At 34.4% G+C, this 19149-nt stretch overlaps 4 protein-coding genes across 4 annotated transcripts; 1 reads left to right on the top strand and 3 right to left on the bottom strand.

Moving 5' to 3' along the window:
* The first annotated feature begins 1286 nt into the window (after positions 1–1286).
* On the top strand, positions 1287–4790 carry LOC18048567 (cyclic nucleotide-gated ion channel 1). Its single transcript, XM_006444797.2, has 8 exons — positions 1287–1393; positions 1643–2213; positions 2313–2525; positions 2617–2918; positions 2989–3100; positions 3410–3646; positions 3727–4121; positions 4230–4790. The coding sequence occupies exons 1-8, from the start codon at positions 1365–1367 to the stop codon at positions 4537–4539; spliced, it is 2169 nt and encodes a 722-aa protein (XP_006444860.1). The 5' UTR covers positions 1287–1364; the 3' UTR covers positions 4540–4790.
* A 5342-nt stretch (positions 4791–10132) lies between these two features.
* Positions 10133–10841, bottom strand: LOC18048566 (probable non-specific lipid-transfer protein 2). The gene is made up of 2 exons (XM_006444796.2): positions 10433–10841; positions 10133–10304 (listed from the first exon to the last, which is right to left on the bottom strand). The coding sequence occupies exons 1-2, from the start codon at positions 10810–10812 to the stop codon at positions 10286–10288; spliced, it is 399 nt and encodes a 132-aa protein (XP_006444859.1). The 5' UTR covers positions 10813–10841; the 3' UTR covers positions 10133–10285.
* Positions 10842–12072: 1231 nt separating this feature from the next.
* Positions 12073–12963, bottom strand: LOC18048565 (probable non-specific lipid-transfer protein 2). The gene is made up of 2 exons (XM_006444795.2): positions 12511–12963; positions 12073–12314 (listed from the first exon to the last, which is right to left on the bottom strand). Exons 1-2 carry the CDS (start codon positions 12906–12908, stop codon positions 12296–12298), a joined length of 417 nt encoding a protein of 138 aa, XP_006444858.1. The 5' UTR covers positions 12909–12963; the 3' UTR covers positions 12073–12295.
* A 514-nt stretch (positions 12964–13477) lies between these two features.
* LOC18048564 (beclin-1-like protein) lies at positions 13478–18156 on the bottom strand. The gene is made up of 10 exons (XM_006444794.2): positions 17802–18156; positions 16953–17293; positions 16669–16839; positions 16285–16409; positions 16044–16092; positions 15491–15649; positions 15235–15320; positions 14531–14602; positions 14088–14237; positions 13478–13992 (listed from the first exon to the last, which is right to left on the bottom strand). The coding sequence occupies exons 1-10, from the start codon at positions 17950–17952 to the stop codon at positions 13746–13748; spliced, it is 1551 nt and encodes a 516-aa protein (XP_006444857.1). The 5' UTR covers positions 17953–18156; the 3' UTR covers positions 13478–13745.
* Between the last annotated feature and the right edge of the window lie 993 nt (positions 18157–19149).

The raw sequence follows: 19149 nt of genomic DNA, 5'->3' as shown, positions 1-19149 counted from the left end.
ATTTGTAAACCCATCAATGAGCAACCCCCCTGTGGGACCGAACTTTAAGTAAAGGGAGCCCACGAGGGCCCACATTATTTCAGAAACAATTTCTTGGAGACTCGCGGGCAGGACTTGACTCTTCCGAAGTGGACTCCGTCTTTTATCTTTTCCTAGTTTTGAAATAATAACACAGAAACCCCTACATTTTATATTTTATCAATTTATATCAAAGATATCCCTATTCTGCAATCAAACCTAAATTACCTTACCTTATTTAATTTTAACTTCCGCAAATCACGATACAAAGAATAATTTCTGTAACATTATAGTTCTTGGTCATTTTAAGAAAAATAAAAAACACCAGTAAATTTTCATTGGTGGTTAGTATTTTTAATAATATTGATGATTTCAATTTGAGGTAAAATGAAAAAGTAAAATATGAGTAGATTTTTTTTAATATTGGTAGTGAAAATAAATTTTCGAATCAGTCTAAATAGGCTTTTGAATTGTATATTACATATATTTAAGATTCTCAGTAGATCATTAACAGTGTAACACACATTTGCATTGTAATTATTCCAAAAAAGAAAAATATTGAGGATCTATTTTATACAAATGTACGGACTTTACCCTCATTCGAATAAATAGAAAGATTCTGATACCCAAAGGTTATTACCCCTCAATGTGTTTCCCTCTCTTTGAGAACGCAGCCGGTAACTGTCATTAGAGGCTTGCACTCGCTCCACGAACTTTCTTCTTCGTTTACCAGTCGAAATAATTTCAGTTTTTTCCCCAAACATCTAACCCATTTCTTCTACTCCCCATCGGTCGTAGACACAGTACGTAAAGCACGCCACATCTTCTCTATGTTATCGATTCTGTTTGGATCATAAGAAAACTTTGTGACCAAGAAACCACCGTTTCATAAAGCCAGAGCCCTTACTTCTTGGTTTTCTGGGTGTTTTTTACTTAAATAAATTTTCATGTGTTACTTTGTTCATTATCTTTGAAAACTAAACCTGTAAATATTTGACTGTTTTCCAGTTTGTTTTTTAAACTTAAAACTTTTGGTTGTTTTCTCTGTATTTGTGTTCGATTTGTCGCTTGAAATGGAAAAAAAAAAGGGAAACATATTTAAGTGCTATATATATAATTTTTATTCTCATAACAACAATTGTTAGGTATGAAGTAGATAGTGATCAAGGCATAATTATAAATTTGATAATGCAACTATTGGTACATCAATTGACCAATTCTTTTATAATAATCAGAGTATATATTTCACAAATAGTTATACCTATTGCATACATTAGTCTTAGTTTACTAGATTATATATAAAGTTGAACTTTTGCAGGCTTGGACTTCAAGATCAGAAGGAAGTTATGAATACCGAGAGAGTTAAATTTGTAAGGTTAGTTCCTTTTGCCCTTCAAATTTCTCTTTTTTTTTCCCTTCTTTTTTTGTTAAATGACCAATCTTGACTTATGCATGTCAAAATCGCTCTTCGTTTCCTATAATGAATGTACGAATTTTCATTATGAATTACAAATTTGTACCGTAATCAATTTATGTTTGTTCTCTTTCTCATATTCTTTTTCTGGGCTTGCCTCCTATTGATGAATTGGTTGAGGGAATTTGCTATGTCTATTGTTTTGTCCAGGTTTGACGATTGGAATTCAGAGAATTCTTATTCAGAACAGAAACCATCCAATGATGATGGATTTTATCCAAGAGTAATGAGACCAACTCTAAGTGCCGTTATGGATAGTATTCGGAGAGGATATGAAATGGGTTCAGAAAGAATTAAAAGCTGGAAGAAGCCATTGAGCTTTCGTTCCCATGTTATGCAATCTGAAAAAAAATCTGTCTCTGAGAAGAGAATTCTCGACCCACAAGGTCCATTTCTTCAGTGGTGGAACAAAATATTTGTGCTCTCTTGTGTAATTGCATTGTCAATAGATCCATTGTTCTTTTACATGCCAGTGATTGATGGCAAAAGGAAATGCCTTGGTTTGGATAAGACTTTGGAAATCACTGCTTGTGTCCTTCGTTCATTCATTGATACCTTTTACATACTACGCATAATCTTTCAATTCCGCACTGGGTTTATTGCCCGTTCTTCTCGAGTATTTGGTAGGGGTGAGTTGGTTGATGATCCTAAGGCTATAGCCAAAAGATACTTAATGTCATACTTCATTGTTGACATCCTTGCCATTCTTCCTCTACCACAGGTTTGTGTCCTTCCCTTATTACGAATTCATTTGTTTAATAGCTGGCATTTCATTTAGTTTTGCAATTTATAACAATGATTCCTGTTTCATCTTTTCCAGCTGGTAGTTTTAATTATCGTCCCTGCAGTGAAAGGCCCAGTTCCATTGGTGGCAAAGGAGATGTTGAAAACTATTATTTTCTGCCAGTATGTTCCAAGAATTGCTCGGATTTATCCACTGTACAATGATGTAAAAAGAACTTCTGGCATACTCACTGAAACGGCATGGGCTGGAGCTGCTTTAAATCTCTTTCTTTATATGCTAGCCAGTCATGTAAGTTGTTGCTTGTGATATATGTTTCTGTGACACCTTTGTAAGCAACCGAATGGATTTTTCTGATTGTTGAACAAAATGTGACATGTAGATATTTGGGGCTTGTTGGTACTTGTACTCCATAGAACGGCAAGATAGTTGCTGGCGTGATGTATGTCGGAAGTTGAATGATACGAGTAATTGTACTACGAATTTGTACTGTGGAGAATTCCATGGATCAAATAATACACTTCTGCACGGTTCATGTCCGTTTATAAGTCCAGATGAGATAAAGAATTCATCCATGTTCAACTTTGGAATATCTATCGATGCTCTCCAATCAAGGGTGGTGGAGGAACATGATTTTCCGAAGAAATTCTTTTACTGCTTTTGGTGGGGTCTGCGTAATCTTAGGTTAGTATGCACATATGATATGTAAGAAAGGTTTATTTGAAATGTGCTTCTGACTTGCTCTATCTTACAGTTCCCTGGGCCAAAATCTCAAAACAAGCACTTTTGTTGGGGAGGTTTTCTTTGCCATCTTCATATCCATTTCGGGATTGGTTTTATTTGCCTTACTTATTGGCAACATGCAGGTAATAAATTCTTTTTTGAAATAATGTTGTAAGCATATACACTGATCAGATATAAGCTTAACTCTCCTTGTGCATCTACTTTTCATTTAGATTGTCTAAAACGTCCATGTAACAATATGACGTCTTTAAATTATTCTGTCAGTAGTGTTCTCATTACTGAGATTATGCTCTCCTCTTTTGATCTGTTGCATAATTTCATTGACAAAAGCACACAAAATGGGTATTTTCATTCCAACATTTCTAAATGAATTTGCCATGGTGCGTGATTTGATGAACTGCTAATCATCGTTTCCTCTTCTGCTTTTGCAGAAATATCTGGAATCTACAACTGTAAGATTAGAGGAAATGAGAGTGAAAAGGCAAGATGCAGAACAGTGGATGTCCCACCGTATGCTCCCCGAAAATCTGAGGGACAGAATTAGGCGGTATGAACAGTATAAATGGCAAGAAACAAGAGGTGTTGAGGAAGAGGGTTTGCTTCGTAATCTCCCTAAAGATCTCAGAAGAGATATTAAGCGCCATCTTTGCTGGGATCTCCTAATGAGGGTGAGTACTTTGCTTAACCTTGTACTTAATTTTCACTCAGAAAGCAGAAGGTTAAATTGTTTCCACCACCTAACTCTTAGGTGCCAATGTTTGAGAAAATGGATGATCAATTGTTGGATGCAATGTGTGATCACCTCAAGCCAGTTCTTTACACAGAGAAGAGCTTCATTGTTCGTGAGGGTGATCCAGTTGAGGAGATGCTTTTTGTTATGAGAGGCAATCTAGTGAGTACGACCACTTATGGTGGAAGAACCGGTTTCTTTAATGCTGTTTATCTCAAGGCTGGTGACTTCTGTGGAGAAGCACTCCTTACATGGGCATTGGATCCTCAATCATCTTCCAATCGTCCTCTTTCAACTAGGACCGTACAAGCTTTAACAGAGGTTGAAGCTTTTTCTCTCATGGCTGATGACTTGAAGTCTGTTGCCTCTCAGTTTCGGCGTCTTCATAGCAAGCAGCTTCAGCACGCTTTCAGGCAAGTCTTTTTTGAATTTATTGCATAAATGACCGTTATAGCAGAGATGTTATGAAATATAATTACTATATATTGTTGCACACTTCACTTATTGGGGGAAGGTTTCAGGTTCCACTCGGTGCAGTGGAGGACATGGGCAGCATGCTTTATACAAGCAGCATGGCGCCGGCACAGTAAGAAGAAGCTTGCTCAATCCTTACAAGAAGCTGAAGACAGGCTGCAAGATGCTTTGGCAACAGAGGCTGGGGCTTTAACGAGCCTTGGTGCCACCATGTATGCGTCAAAATTTGCTGCCAATCTATTACACCCGTTGCGGTTGCGGCAGAATGGTTCCAGTGGCACTAGATTGCCGCAGAGATTACTGCCTCCACTAATTCCTCAGAAGCCAGCAGAGCCTGACTTCACTGCCAAAGATTGAGAATGAGGTGTACCTGTTGTAGAGAAATGATTTTAGTGATTTGACCCAAATGTAGTGTGTACATAATAACAATAACATCTGCCCTGCTACTACAGATGTGCTTTAATGTGCTCTTGCAGAGGAAGCTATCTTAGATAATTAATGGGGCAAATCCAGTCACATACTAGGTCTTAATTTATTAGTTTTCGAACAAACAGTATCTCAAATAATGCAGCTAAAAGAGAATGAATTTTGTGTGCCTTTTTTGGTTCTATTTTCTCCCTCCAAAATAAAAAAAAAAAAACATGAAGAAGAGCAACTGTGGATTACATACCTCGAAGAAAGGCTCAAGTCAAAGGGTCGAATCCCTTTGGTCAACGAACAAAAAAGTCCCTCCCTTGATGTGTTCCTCAACAGTTATTTCTGGAATATCTAACGACTTGTTCTCTTGACCACTGAAGGAAGGAAGTGGATAAACACGGCAAGGCTTGTTACAAAAGAAAATGTAGTCCCGCTGTCCATATGCAAAGGAAAAATGGGATACATTCTTAATTAACGTGCACGTTGGGAAATCAGAATTAACCAATTTATATAATAAATTGAATATTCCAACCACTATCTTGTCAACATCCTACATTTATTTAGTTATCCATATAAGCGAGCGAGCCAGTGGCAAAGCAATGCCTGCAATTATTTGTTTCAACCAATATCTCAAATAGGTATCCAGGCATAAAATATTAGAAAGATTTACGAAAACTTCAGCAATTTCAAAAACCAAATGCTGCAGCTACGAAGCAATAAATCTTGTGCGCCTGTTTTGGTTCCTTTTTCTCCCTTCCAATAATCAATCGCAAGTAGAATTTTTCTGTGTGTATAAAGCGGCATGCACATTTTTCCCTGTACCTTCAATCAGTAACGAATGATTTGTCGCTCAAATCAAATCTTTATACCAAAACATGGAATTATTTGGATCAAAATGGTGAAAAAAGTCTTCCATTTCTTTATGGCAGATCCAACTCGGCTTAACAGTAAAATTTTGGATTTTCTTTAATATACAAATGTTATGTACTGAATTACACAATATAAATTGAAAAATATCCCTACACTAATTAAAATTCACCAAATTGCATGTCATGATATATACCTATATATTTACTCCTTTGTATTCTAGCTTTTACTATAAATGATCTAGTCACCCACAACATCTCTAAAATCCTTACACATTTATTATATTTTTATTATAATTTGTATTTTTTAAAGAAGCAAATCATAATTTTCTAATTTTCTTCTCTAGTTCTTATTGGGGGAACTTAACATAAGATTTTTAGGTATTTAATCCAAAAGACTAATTTTTTAGGTGGAGTGACAGTACCACCTTATAAACCTAAGTATCTTCCTTTTACTAGTCAATGTGAGACACAACTCAACAATTCAATATTAAATTTAAAAACTTTTTTTTTTAACTCATATCTAAATTTGTTATTGCGCCACTCTCTAATTTTACAATGTTAGCTTACTATCTAGTTTCTTTGTTTAATTTGTCATCGAGTATTGTATCCTTTTTTTTTGGTTTTTCAAAAGTTTGGATGAAGATGAGGAACCTCATCCACTAAACAACAATATTTGCTTATATCGTTTCGTTATTTCAACTCAAGTGATAGTGAGTGCAAACTGCATCTGAGACCAACCGAACTACACCCAAAAGGCAACCAATATTTTATCCTTTAAGAAGTCAATAATAAAAATATATAATCAAATTTTATTCTTGCAGCCCCCTAACGAAAGTTTTCAGGTTGCGCCAATCCAAAGAACAAACAAAAATGTTATGAAATTTCTTGTATATATTTCTCACCATGAGCTTTACAGTATTATCTTATATTATTGCATTTGCTTTCTATGTCTTATTTTAGTACTACATGCATCTGTTTCCAAGGGCAAAGCCATGTTTTTTTTAGGGTGGGCTAAATTTTGTTTTTAATTGTTATTGTCTATTGCCTTACGAAGTTGATTGCTAAGAATTTAAGTAGGCTAGGAATCGGTTACAATGTTCCTTTCAATTGCTTTGTTGTTGTACTAATGTAAATAATTAAATAAAATGTGTACTTTATTTTCTAACTTGTGGCTAATGTATTTTCATTCTATTTCAATTACTATTTTGACTTTGGTTAGATGTATATGTGTATATGTGTGTGTGTGTGTGTATAGGTAGGGACATATCTATATATTTATATAAAGTTGGGACTACAAGAGGTGATGTGTCATCACAATTTCTCATCTTTGTATATTCTCTATTATCTAATAAATAGAGAAATTTCTTTCAGATTTAATTTTTCATCTTCTCATAATTAATTTGATTGTTATTACACAATTAATATGTAACAATTCATCAAAAGACCCACTATCTTCTCTAATTGAAACCTTCTTGATCATAAATTAAGCAATAATTTATAAACATTTTTAATCACTCTTCTCCTTTACCTCACCTTAATTTATAAATAGCAACAAAAATATGATATCCCACGTAAACATAAACACAATGTAAAAGAATACAAAATAGTAATGGCTCTAAAATATATGTTTTTTTTATTTTGGCCATCACTTGCCTGATCATGGCAAATATTGCAAATGCAATCAGCAGGGATGATCGCCTCAACAACAATATGAAACCAGACTACGATCTTGCAATAAGATTTGAAGCTAGCTGAGGCCTAACGAAGTGCTGGGACGCGTTAATGGAGCTGAAATCACACTGAAATGAGATTGTTATATTCTTCCTTAATAGCCAGGCTGATATTGGCCCTGACTATTGCCGCGCCATTGATATCATCACCCATAATTGCTGGCCTGCAATACTCACCTCTCTCGAATTCACTACTGTGATGCATCTTTTGCTCCTTCTCCAGGTGGCCTCGCAGTGATATATCAGCCTCAGGTTTCCAAGGTTTTGGCTTAGACAAGGTGCATTTATGGTACTTCTATTTCTGTTGTGTTAATTTAACTAATGTAATTTTAAATAATTAAAAAGTTTTTTTGGTTTTAGTTTTGCTTTATTTTTTTTATTTTTTATTTTGGAAGTTTTGCCTCTAAATCGAATAGAATAATTCGTTAAAAGTAGAATAAGAAAAAAAAGATAATATTAAATTTTTTTAAAAGCTGCGTGAGTCGCGGTTCTATTTCCTAGTTATTAAACTAAAAGGAAGAAAATTGAAGGTGGCAAACAAAAGCACCTTTAGTGGGTATGATGGGTAATTGGGTTTTGTATTAAATTTATATGATCCGTTTTTAAATTTATATAGAATGACCAACTTATAAATATACCAGTTCTAGTTATGTATGTAATGTCATTCTCTAAATAAAATTAAAAAATTCTCCCAAATTTTGGACGGCCTACTCCTGGCCACTGTCTGTATTATATTCCTATAATTGTTGCTATGCTTGGATAATAAGAGATTTGGAGTTTGAACCCTACTCATATGAGTTAGAAAGGGAGTTAAATGGTCATTAAAATATAACTTAAAAAACACACACACACACACATCTGTTTTTGCGAGGATATATAATTCTTGTTTGCTTCCTGAAGAGTGACACAGCAACCTCAGCTTTCATTCATTGTACAGCCTTGTCCACTATACTGGTTGTATTGCTTGCTTGCTTAATCCTTGCTTATTCATTTGAGCAGTTTGTCTATGTCAACAACACTAAGGTAGCGTTTACTTTTTGGATTGGATTGGGAATCCTGGGGAGTGGGAATCCTAGGATTGGGAGTGTGGAGTGGGAGTGGGAGTAGGTTGTTTACTTACACTGGAATGGAAGCATGGAATGGAGATCAGAATCCAATTTATGTGTTTACTTTGTCTTGGATTTGGAGTAAATAGTTTCAAATTACAATTTTATCCTTATTTAAAGAATTATAATTTTTAATTACAAAACTAATAAAAAATATATTTAATGAATAATATTTATTTTATTATATTTGTAAATTTATTATAATTATTAATATTCTTAATTATGAACAATAAATTATTAATTGTAATTTTAATATAAAATGAAATGTTATTTTATTTAATATAATTATATTAAATTTATTATTATATAAAATAATAATATAATATTATTTAGTACAAAATTAATATTTTCTTAGAATAAAGTATTTATTATTATTATTAAATAAATATAGTACTATCATTTTTAAAATAAATATAATAATATTATATTTATTAATTCTCTATTAATATAATAATATTATTTAAAAATAATTTTAACTTAGAATCAATGTAAATTATTATTTAGTTAAATATAATATTATTATTTAAATAAATATAATATTATTTATTTTATTTTATTAATTATAAAACATAAAATAAAAAAAGGATAGAAATGGGAGAGGTGGGAGTGGATTCCCACTCCCACCTCCCCCAATCGGAGTCCCACTCCCACTCCCCACTCCAAAAATGGGTGGGGCCCACGGAGTGGGACTCCCAATCCCTCCCCATTTTAAGTAAGTAAACGCTGGAGTGGGAGGAATCCACACTCCTCACTCCCACTCCAGCAAGTAAACACAACATAAGTGTAATACGAATTCTGTCAAGTGGACATTTCATTATATACTTCAGGATTTGCATCAAACACTTGGTCGTCTTAACATAAAATGTTTATCTGAATGATTGATTAATGTGTACTTTGTGAGGAAATACATTTCTTTTTTTAATAAAATTTTTTTAAGACATTTTCTTCTTTAAGATAATTTTGAGAAATAAGTAATTTTCTCTTTGTACTTAACTTATTTTAGGAGGAATACAACTTATATACAAGGGAAAAAAAAAGTTCTCCTATAAGAAATAATTATTATATATAAAAATGTTGGGTTCACTCGCTGATGTAATACAATAATTAACACAGTTTCTAATGTGAGAGAAACAATAAATTTATTGAAAGATTGAATGTTATTGAGATTTTGACCGAATTTCTCTCATTGTCCTTGACAACCATGGTTTTTCTTTAGAGTTTTTCATGTAAATTCTTATATTATGTGATTGGTTTGATTCTCTATTTATTTTCTATTTTCTATTTATTATTTATTCTCTACCCGGTATAGAATCTTGGGTCCTAACATTTATTTACCCAAAATAAGAATTTTTTTTTTCAAAGCTAACTATAAGAGGATAGAGGAAATGGAGGAAGGAGATATAGATTTTATTTTATTTTATTTTAAGGGTGGGCAAAATCCAAAAACACATATTAATTTTTGCTATTGTCTCTCTTAAGATATGAATTCGGGTGGCCAGTCAAAGAAAATTGGTTGAAAAGCAGTCGTTCTCGTTCAAGCAAATCTTAAGTTCATATTTCTTACGCAGTAGTTTTAGTTTCTAATTTCAAGTGAAGCGGACCGTTTTGTACATGCGTACACGTCCAGTACCAATTTAACCGTCATGGTTTCTGACAAAACACCAAAAGACGGTCGTTCTGTTAAGCATGATTTTCTTTTTCCCAGTTTTTTGTAATTATGGACAAAAAGAAAACTTGATAAAGAAGACCATAACATCACGTAAATAATACTTATTATTACGAAATACATAGCTACTTCTAAGTAAAAACAATTAAAGCGACATCGCTTTTTTTTTTTTTTTTTCTCTCCCTCATTTGACTGACTGCTCTGTCCCTGGCCAGAATTTATTCTGTGTATTTATAATGTATTACAATAAAATTCCTTCTAGCACGTACAGTATGGAGATTGGAACATTTCCACGTGTAATCCCGCCGTGATTAATCAAACATAAATAGCAACCCTGCATGATAAAATTATCAATCAGTAGCGTTCATGCATGCATAATAAAAACATAAAAACAGGAAAAAAAAAGAAAGAGAGAGAGAAAAGAGAGAAAGAGAGATAAAGCTATATAGCTAGGGAGAGTACTTGGAACAGTCCGTTTTAGCATCAATCGGAGGGAGAGTAAGTGGGATTCCACATTTCTGTGGAATTAAAGGGATGAGATTTTTATCATAAGGCCCAACGGATGCCAAAGATTTCTGAATACATGTGCATACATCTTTCTTGGCCGCCTGGGATTTTGCTCCATTAGAAATTTTCTGAGCGCCGGAACAGCATGCTGCTGAGGGCTGTTTGGTTTCACCTCTAAGATAACTGAGGCATGGAACTAAGTCAAGAATGACCTCATCACATGAAAGCAAAGAGGGAGCTGCATTGGGTGGAGGGTCAAGGTCTTCAATGGATGAGGCTGACCATGAAAGTAATGCAAGATTTGCTAGGAGTAGGAACACAATTGTCCAATTCATTATTGCTTCTTTTTCTTTTTATTTATATTTGTGTGTTGATTTTTAATTTTGTGAGGGAATAAGGTGATATGTATATATATGTGTGTGTGTGCGCGCCCGCGCGCGTGTGTAATTGTGCATGAGTTCAGTTTCTTCAGGTTGTTGCATGCATATATATCTCGTGATTTTCATATTTAAGTTGTATTGTTTACTTCTTCTACCAGTGACAGGATGGAATAAACATCTTCATATTGTTGGACAAATTGAGGTTGCAATATTTGCAGGGAATGTGTAAGAGTAAAGTGCCATTTTATTTATCGTGCTGGAAATAAATTGCTGTCGTCATGCATCATCGATGAATACTGAAGATAATATATATAAATTTAACAACTTTCTTCGATCGATCTTTTTCTTGCTCAAACAATCTCCATTAATCAGCTGAGGCAACTATTGACATACATCGAATGCACATAGAGCTGTGTTGAGATGGGTTTCCTAGCTGGCCACATTGTTATTTTCTTGTCAATATATAGCTAGGTGATTTTTGGTGGTCGATATACACGTTGATCTCAAAATGATAATATTTAATCGACCATACTCCCTCCATATGACCTCTTTTTTTTTTTTTTGTCTAAAGATATTTTGGAACTCTTAAGTTAAAATGACATGGAGAATCAGGGGGCTTCTATTTGTAATTTCAAACTTCAGTATCCTAAACCAGCCCTATAACACAATAGAAATTATGCTGTGAACTGCATATTGATATCTATTTACACATATGGGTCAACATCCATAGATTGAATTTGTATTCCAGCCAAACCAGTAGAGAGCCCACCTCATATTACAGAGGGTATGTATTAATTTGAGAGTTTGTGCCAAGTCATTTTAATTTGTTTATTCAAACAGACTGGATCTGGATGCATATGCATATTGCTTTCCTTGCTCTACGTATTACTATAAATTTATGGGAGAAAGAACATGCTAGTGTATTAATTAATTAGTCTTGGAGTTGCATGCATATCCCATACAGGTAGCTATGTCGACCAAGACAAGTCTGATTGTCGGTGCTAATTAATTTACCCAAATGATCATGTTTCCATTATACAATATAATGTTCATCTAACTTTTATATTCTTTTTTAATAATTTTCTATATATATATATATAAGGATGATCTTTTACAATTATTGATCGGAGGGGAGTAAAAAAGGAAAAAAACAAATGAGAAAGGAGATCATAACATCATACATAAATAATAATAATAATAATTTCATTTTTACAAGTATATCTATCAAATACATATATAGCCACTCTAGTTTACGCGACATCGTTTATCAATTATTATTAGACAGACTCATTAGCCAGCTGCTGCATGTCCTTGGACAGAATTTATTTGCGTACGTCTTTGCGTATTGCGATATATATAAAAAAAAACAAATACTTCTTGTTGTTGGCATGCGCAACATGCAGGGAAACATCTCCACGAACAAGTGATCCCGCAGCAATTAATCAAACATAGTAATCCTGCACGAGAAAAAAATATGAATATCAGAAACTTTCATGCACATGCAAATATGCAATTATATATATGTTATGCATGCATTAAAAATAAGCAAAAGAAAAGAGAAGAAAAAGCTAAAGCTAGCTATAGTGGTTAGGGGTGCGTAGCTACGGTGAATCCTATAATACATATATAATAGGATTCACAGTACGTACGTACTTGGAACACTTGGTTTTAGCATCAACTGGAGGGAGAGTAAAATTGATTCCACATTTCTTGGGAATTGAAGGGATGCAACTTTTAGCATAATGGTCAACACCCCGCAAACATCTCTGAATACATTTGCATAAAGCTTTTTTATCCGCCTTGGTTTTTACGTGCTTAGAAATTTTCTTAACGCCGCGGCAACAATCTTTTGAGGGGTGTTTGCTTTTACCTTTAATATAATGAAGGCATGGAGCAAACCTTTTCTCCACCTTATGACACTCAACCCTAGGGGGAGGGGGATTGGGTGCAGGGCAGTCATCAGAACACGATAATGATTCGGCTGGGCCTGATAATGAGAGTATTCCAAGACCAGTGGCTACCACCAGGAACACAATTGCTGGCCGATTCATTATTACCTCTTTTTTTCTTTTCTTCTGTGTGAAGTTAATGTTTTCTGAGGGAATAAATAAAGATTTTTTTTTATATAAAATTTGTGCGCTTGTGCATGCGTTCACTTTTTCAAATTGTTGCACGCAACGCTATTGTTGTGATGGTTTGATGTTGTGTTGTTTACTTCCACTAGACTGGATGGAAAGCATGTACCCTTCATCTTATTGTTTCTTGGGGAATAATCAAACTGTTTGTAGAATGAAAGAAGCATTTTTTTCGTGCTGGAAATGAACTGCTGTCATGCAATATTTTTTTTCCTGTTCTTTTTGACATTTGTCATGCATCTTGATTCTTATATGCTTCTTCAAAAATGAGGATGAATCAGGTATCTGGTTGCTGCTTAAACAAATATCTGTTTGGGAAAACGGGTATTAATATTGCCACCAAAATAAATCAAACAAATAAAGGTTTAAAAAAACCTTGCCTTCAATTATAAACCAGACGGACCATAGTCGCTACCGAGGTCATAGCAACATGCTTGCCCAGAATTTCCCCCTTGAAACCATTGACGATGTACCCCAGGTTCTCATATTTTCTCCACTGTAATTCTTTGTATTTATCACAGAATGGTAATAATGAATTGTTCCCACCACAGCCATCCTACCAGATTTCTTATCCGAAGATATCTGGGCCTCAAAAATGTTTTAAAACGAAATGGAGGATCAGAGATCTCGTATTTCTATTTTTCAAATTGTGATATCCCAAACAACTCCTATTATACAATAGCAATTAAGCTATGAACAGCATAATGATTCCTATTTACACACCGGTTAACAATGATTGCATTTCTTCACATATCATGGCTTTGACAAATTTCGACCAACAGATTTGAGGTCAGCACCACGCTTTGCATACAAAGAGCCTACAGCCGAGACTTCAGCAGGTGAGGACATGGCAGAAACGGGTTGGAAGTTTGTGTTCCCAACAAACCAGAAGAGAGCCCATTTCAAATTACAGAGGGTGTATTTGAGAGCTTTTGTCCAATTCTCTTGCTTATTAAAGCTCTGCGTGATTGAATAGTTTTCCACCTTGTCATTTTCAATCCTGCAAAATTTGTATAATTGAACAGAGAGAGGGAATCAAGATAAAAACATCCAATTATATTTGTGGTTCCCATTCATACAGATAAGAAAACTTACTTATAGGGCAATTTAAAGCATTTATCTGGTGGAATGTTATTCTCTTGATCCTTAGAATTTGCAAATTCTGCAAAGTCCTTGAGACATGACAAGAACAATGTCATTGCTTTGTCATAGCGAGTGCTCCAAAACAAATTCACTGGACCGAACCTAAGAATATATTCACATTAGTGAAAACACCCAGAAGAGTACAGTGTGAAAAACCAACAATTGAAATAGAGGCAGGATCTACAAATGCTTTTTATTTTTTTATTTTATTTTATTTTTTCAATGTCTACAAACTTAATATAAGGACATCTCCAAATTCAAATTAACTGGTCAACTATTAGATCAAATCGCACTTTATGCACCATGTACCAAAAGAATACAGGTTCCACGTTCAACTAATCATTTAACTCATGAATTAGTTCAAAATCGACATCAATGGTGTTGTTAGAACTTACAATTCATAGGTATTGTTGTTGCTGTCCATTATTCGTGGGTAGCTCCCCATTGGAATGATTTTTATCCGATATCTGAAAATCGCTGGCTAAGGATATATCACAATCACATATCATTTTGTAGATAGGTTCAGAGAAAAGTATAAAATTGCTTATTAAGGATGCTTTTATGTGCTTTAAGTTAAGGAGCAAGAACAAGGATTTCTATCGCAGTATGCTCCTAAATACAACAATTTAGTCTTAGAGATGGTTGCCATAACATCCCCAAAATAAGTTGTTCCTACAAAATACCCAGATAAGTAGCTATGTTGCCAAGACAACCTCTGTCTGACATTGTTAGACAATATACGAGACATACTCTATCTAGACCATTAGTGGAATCTAAACATTCATCAACCTCAGTATCTGCCGCAGACTACATTAGTGAATAAATTATCATTCAAGACATAACCATGTGATAAGAAGGTATATGTAATTGGTATCAGGTATACCTTCTAAAGCTGACATGTGAGACTGTTTCGATGAAAACTTTTTCGGTAAAAAATAACACAGGAATAACGAGATATAACTTTCCCAAATGGTTCACACATCTCATGCACCAGGCATGCTGTACAGGCACAACCATCTGCTTAGATGAGGACATACTCAAATGTATGAGCCTACCATCAACAATGACTAGAAAACACAAACTCGTAAAAAAAGGATACGGGAACTTTGGCCGAAAATACTGACACATTGTGTGGAGGAGAAGGCAAGCTTGGCCCCAGGCAGCATTAATCTCATCCCACTCAACCTAAATGTTTCCACAATGTAGTAAACATCAAAAGTTAACCATTATTCCCATCTTATTTAGGGAATATATTTGAGAAAAAAAAACTCAAAATGGAAAGAAAAAAAGGAAGAAATCCTCAGGAAGCCACCAGTATGTAGGAAGCCAATGAAAAATGAAAAAAGAATTCTTACTGGGATTTTAGGAAGCCGTCCAAGCCGAAAATTGTTGATCGTTCCAAATTCTCCATCGTGCCAGATAGGGAAGGCATCATTAAGTACATTAGTTCGCTTCAACAACTCTAAATGTGCTTGTGAAACTTCTATCTTAGACGAAATTGCATCCCTCTCTTCCTGTCAGCAGACAGTTTTTCAATCACAAAAGAAGGGGTAAAAGATTAATAAAACACTAGAGGCTGACTGATGGTCTTCTTGCAAAAAGATCACAAAATTTGCACTTAAGATGATTAAAAGAAATGTGAATTCTCCAACTATCCAAACCAAAAAAAAAGAAAAAGAAGCATTTCCCTTATCTATTTACAATGTCTTAAAATAAATGTCCGCAGATAAAATACACCGTTATTCTACTGTAACCATCCCCAAAAAAGAATCAATAAAGGATTTTGCAGCACCATTAGGAAAGAAACAACAAAACAATCAAGTGCTTAAGCCCAAGGAGCTTTTTAATCCATTTAACACTAATTTCAATGGATAATGCTAGTGGAGGAAAGACCTATCAACAACTCACCTGATGAGCAATTAATTGAAACTGAAAATTATTGAACTCCTGCCAATACCTGTTAACATTGAATTTGGGAAACATAAGTAAGAACAACTATAGATCTTTGGAGTGTTTCCAGGTAAAAGTGTACAAAATCAGAAAAGAAAGGACTTAAAGCAAAATAAAATGTAGTCAATAACACTATGATTTTATCTGGAAATGCACAAAAGAGACTAGATTAGCTAACTAGTATATGTTAAAAAAATACCGCTCCTCCAGTTCCTTAAACCGTTTAGATTTTAACTCTAGTTCCTTCAGTTCAGCATTTACTTCTGCATTCTGTTTCTCTGTTTCCTCAATTGCTGCTTCCAGTTTTCTTTCCTCTTCCTCAATCTAAATGCCATCAACAAAATATTAAACAAATATTTGACTCAGATGGAAAACATTTAGTCACTACAAGCTTTTTAAGGATTCTTGGATCAATACGGCAGTTTAGAGGAGGAAATCAGTTCATGAAAAGAACAGGGCAGGGGTGGAGACGTTTCTTGCACATATTTAGCCCAAATATTTCTACTTCTAAATTGAAACAAATGTTTACAAAAGTGGAACGCAAAAATGATTTATTGCATCAATAACAAATTTGGATATGCACCTTTAATTTCTCCTTAAGAAAATCGGCTTCACTAAGAACATCTCGGGCTTCTCCCTCCAAGCGCTGAAGGCAGGCTTCATATGCTTCAATGTCCCTGGTAACATCATCAACCTCCTTATCAAGTTTATCAGACAACACCCTCATGCACTCGAGACATAAAGGTTGCTCAACCTGGAAATTGAGAGAGAGAGAGAGACAGAGATCATAATCCAAATGCCACAAAAAAATCTTCAACAATCAAAGAATAATTGTTAACCAATCCAGAAGCCTTCATATTAGGACACCTGTGTCTGGGATGTGGCAATCTCAAATGCACGCTTCAGAACAGTTATGGTTGAGTGGAACCCGGAGTTGTTCGGCTGCATTGGTCCATTAGTTCCTCCTTCTGGTGGTGGTATATGGGGCCCACCTCCATCTGATGCAGACTCAGATTTATAGATGACTACAAACGATTCATCCATTGCCTTTCCAGACTGACTCGCCTCAGATTGGGCAGATGAGCCACGAGGACGTGGAGGTACCCCATGTGATTGGGGTCTTTGTTTCGGCAACACGACAAAAGAATTGTCCATTCGCGTAGAACCTAACACACTGTTGGACGCATGGATTGAAGAACCATGCATTGCTGCACATGATCATTCAACCAAAGTGATTAGAAACAATTACCCTTCCAAGAAAAATATATGAAAGTTTTGCCACAACACGTTGACATATAGAACTGATTACTAATGAATCATAAACCCACAAGCACGTTTGACAGCTGAAAAGGTGTTCTTGTCTGCATGGGAACACTGCGAATAACTCACATTTGGTGATTTGGGACAATTTAATCTCACAACCAGACTCTAAGAGAGAATAAGTCTACGAATTTTTATTGGCATAATTTTGCAAAATTGGCACAAATGATACAACTCGCCGTTTGAATTGCCGAATAAAACCTCAATCGCCCATATGACTAGATATAGCAATTAAACCAGAAACCCATACACACAAATGCTTGAATTTGTAGTTGATACTCAACAACATGATTCAGTTGGAAACAACTCTAAAATCCACAATCAACAGTAATAACTAATTTAAAATAATCGCAGAAAAAGCAAGAGTAAAGAATTTTTTTTAAAAAAAGACCTAACTGGAGCGAGAAGAGTCGTTCAAGTACTTGTCGGCGTAAGAGTCGACGCCGACGATGCAAAGGAAGTGGCGACAGTTCTGGCAAACCCATCGAGGTACATTGGGATCCACGGACAAGGTCCGACCCTTATCCGGTGCGTCCTCTTTCTTCATTATATCCTGATTCGACTAATCTTCTCTTTATGCAGCTGAAAAAAAATTCCAACCTGGTTCTTCGCCGAGCTCGACGATGAGAATGAAATCAAATCCTAATCAACAATCATTCCCTTTTAATTAAAAAAAAATCCCCTTTTAGGATGATCGGGTAAAGTACACATGTTCCGGGACTCGGGTCTTATTTACATCCGATTTTCTTTCGTATTTGGCCACACTTAAACGCATCGTTTGAAGCACGTAATCGACAGTGTGGTGTCGCGTCAGCAAAAAGAAAAATCTTCTTTGTCCCGCCTCCTAATGATCACTGGGCCCACCGGATTATACCGTATACTTCTAGGAATTCCGGTTTAGAATTACACATGTGCCTCTTTTTATCATTTTCTGAAATAGGAACATTGTTTTTGAATTTGTTCAGATTGATCCTCTCAAAGACCAAACACCCTACAGTGTTTACGGTTCCTAACTTCCTATCAAACATTCCAAAAAAAAAAAAGAACACCTACAGTTGCGTGCACAGTTGACATTTTGAGAGTCATTCGTCAAAACTCATTTAATTCAATGCTGGGTAAGAAATTAAGAATGCAGCGTTTGTTTGGTATTGTTTTCTTAACCCTCATTTTTCATTTTGTAAAAATAGAAAATAAAATATTTAAAAATGTTTTGTGAGGGTTAGAAATAATTTTTTATGAAAATAATTGTATTTGTTTTATAATAATGACAAAAATATTAAAAAAATTATGATTGGATATGCACAATTGTATATTTTATAGTGTTGTGTGTGTCATACTATTATTGAGAGAGCTCTTTGATGAGATCTACAGTAACTCAATCGAAATATTACACGTGCATTTGAGACTTAATCAGGTCATATTAGAAAATACTAAATTTTAACATCAAAATAATAATAAAATAATTATAAGTGGGCTCCATTAAAGTTATTTAAAAAAATTCCTTTTACTTTCTTCTATTTTTCCACTTTTTCATTTTTAAATACAATTTTCAATATTAACTATCAAATTTGTTTTTAAATTTACCAAAAATTAAATATATTTATATTATAAAATAAACTAAAAAATCAAAACCAAACGCCTGTTTTATTATAGCAAGATGTGTTTTCAGTTTTATTACAAACTTTAAAAAATTATATTTTTATATCAAATAATTAAGATTTGTAATTTTATTACAAACTTAAAA

This window comes from Citrus clementina, unplaced genomic scaffold, assembly GCF_000493195.1.
Source record: "Citrus clementina cultivar Clemenules unplaced genomic scaffold, Citrus_clementina_v1.0 scaffold_3, whole genome shotgun sequence".
Taxonomy (NCBI): Eukaryota; Viridiplantae; Streptophyta; class Magnoliopsida; order Sapindales; family Rutaceae; genus Citrus; species Citrus x clementina.
The sequence above is the reverse complement of the archived record's forward strand: the minus strand, read 5'-3'. Positions and strand labels throughout refer to the sequence as shown.

Coding starts and splice junctions, on each gene's coding strand:
- LOC18048567 (XM_006444797.2), top strand. CDS start 1,365: ATGAATACCGAGAGAGTTAAATTTGTAAG. Junction 1,394..1,642: donor GAGAGAGTTAAATTTGTAAG/GTTAGTTCCTTT, acceptor TGTTTTGTCCAG/GTTTGACGATTGGAATTCAG. Junction 2,214..2,312: donor CCATTCTTCCTCTACCACAG/GTTTGTGTCCTT, acceptor CATCTTTTCCAG/CTGGTAGTTTTAATTATCGT.
- LOC18048566 (XM_006444796.2), bottom strand. CDS start 10,812: ATGAATTGGACAATTGTGTTCCTACTCCTAGCAAATCTTGCATTACTT.
- LOC18048565 (XM_006444795.2), bottom strand. CDS start 12,908: ATGAATCGGCCAGCAATTGTGTTCCTGGTGGTAGCCACTGGTCTTGGA.
- LOC18048564 (XM_006444794.2), bottom strand. CDS start 17,952: ATGAAGAAAGAGGACGCACCGGATAAGGGTCGGACCTTGTCCGTGGAT. Junction 17,294..17,801: donor GAACGACTCTTCTCGCTCCA/GTTAGGTCTTTT, acceptor GATCATGTGCAG/CAATGCATGGTTCTTCAATC. Junction 15,650..16,043: donor TTCAATTAATTGCTCATCAG/GTGAGTTGTTGA, acceptor GTCTGCTGACAG/GAAGAGAGGGATGCAATTTC.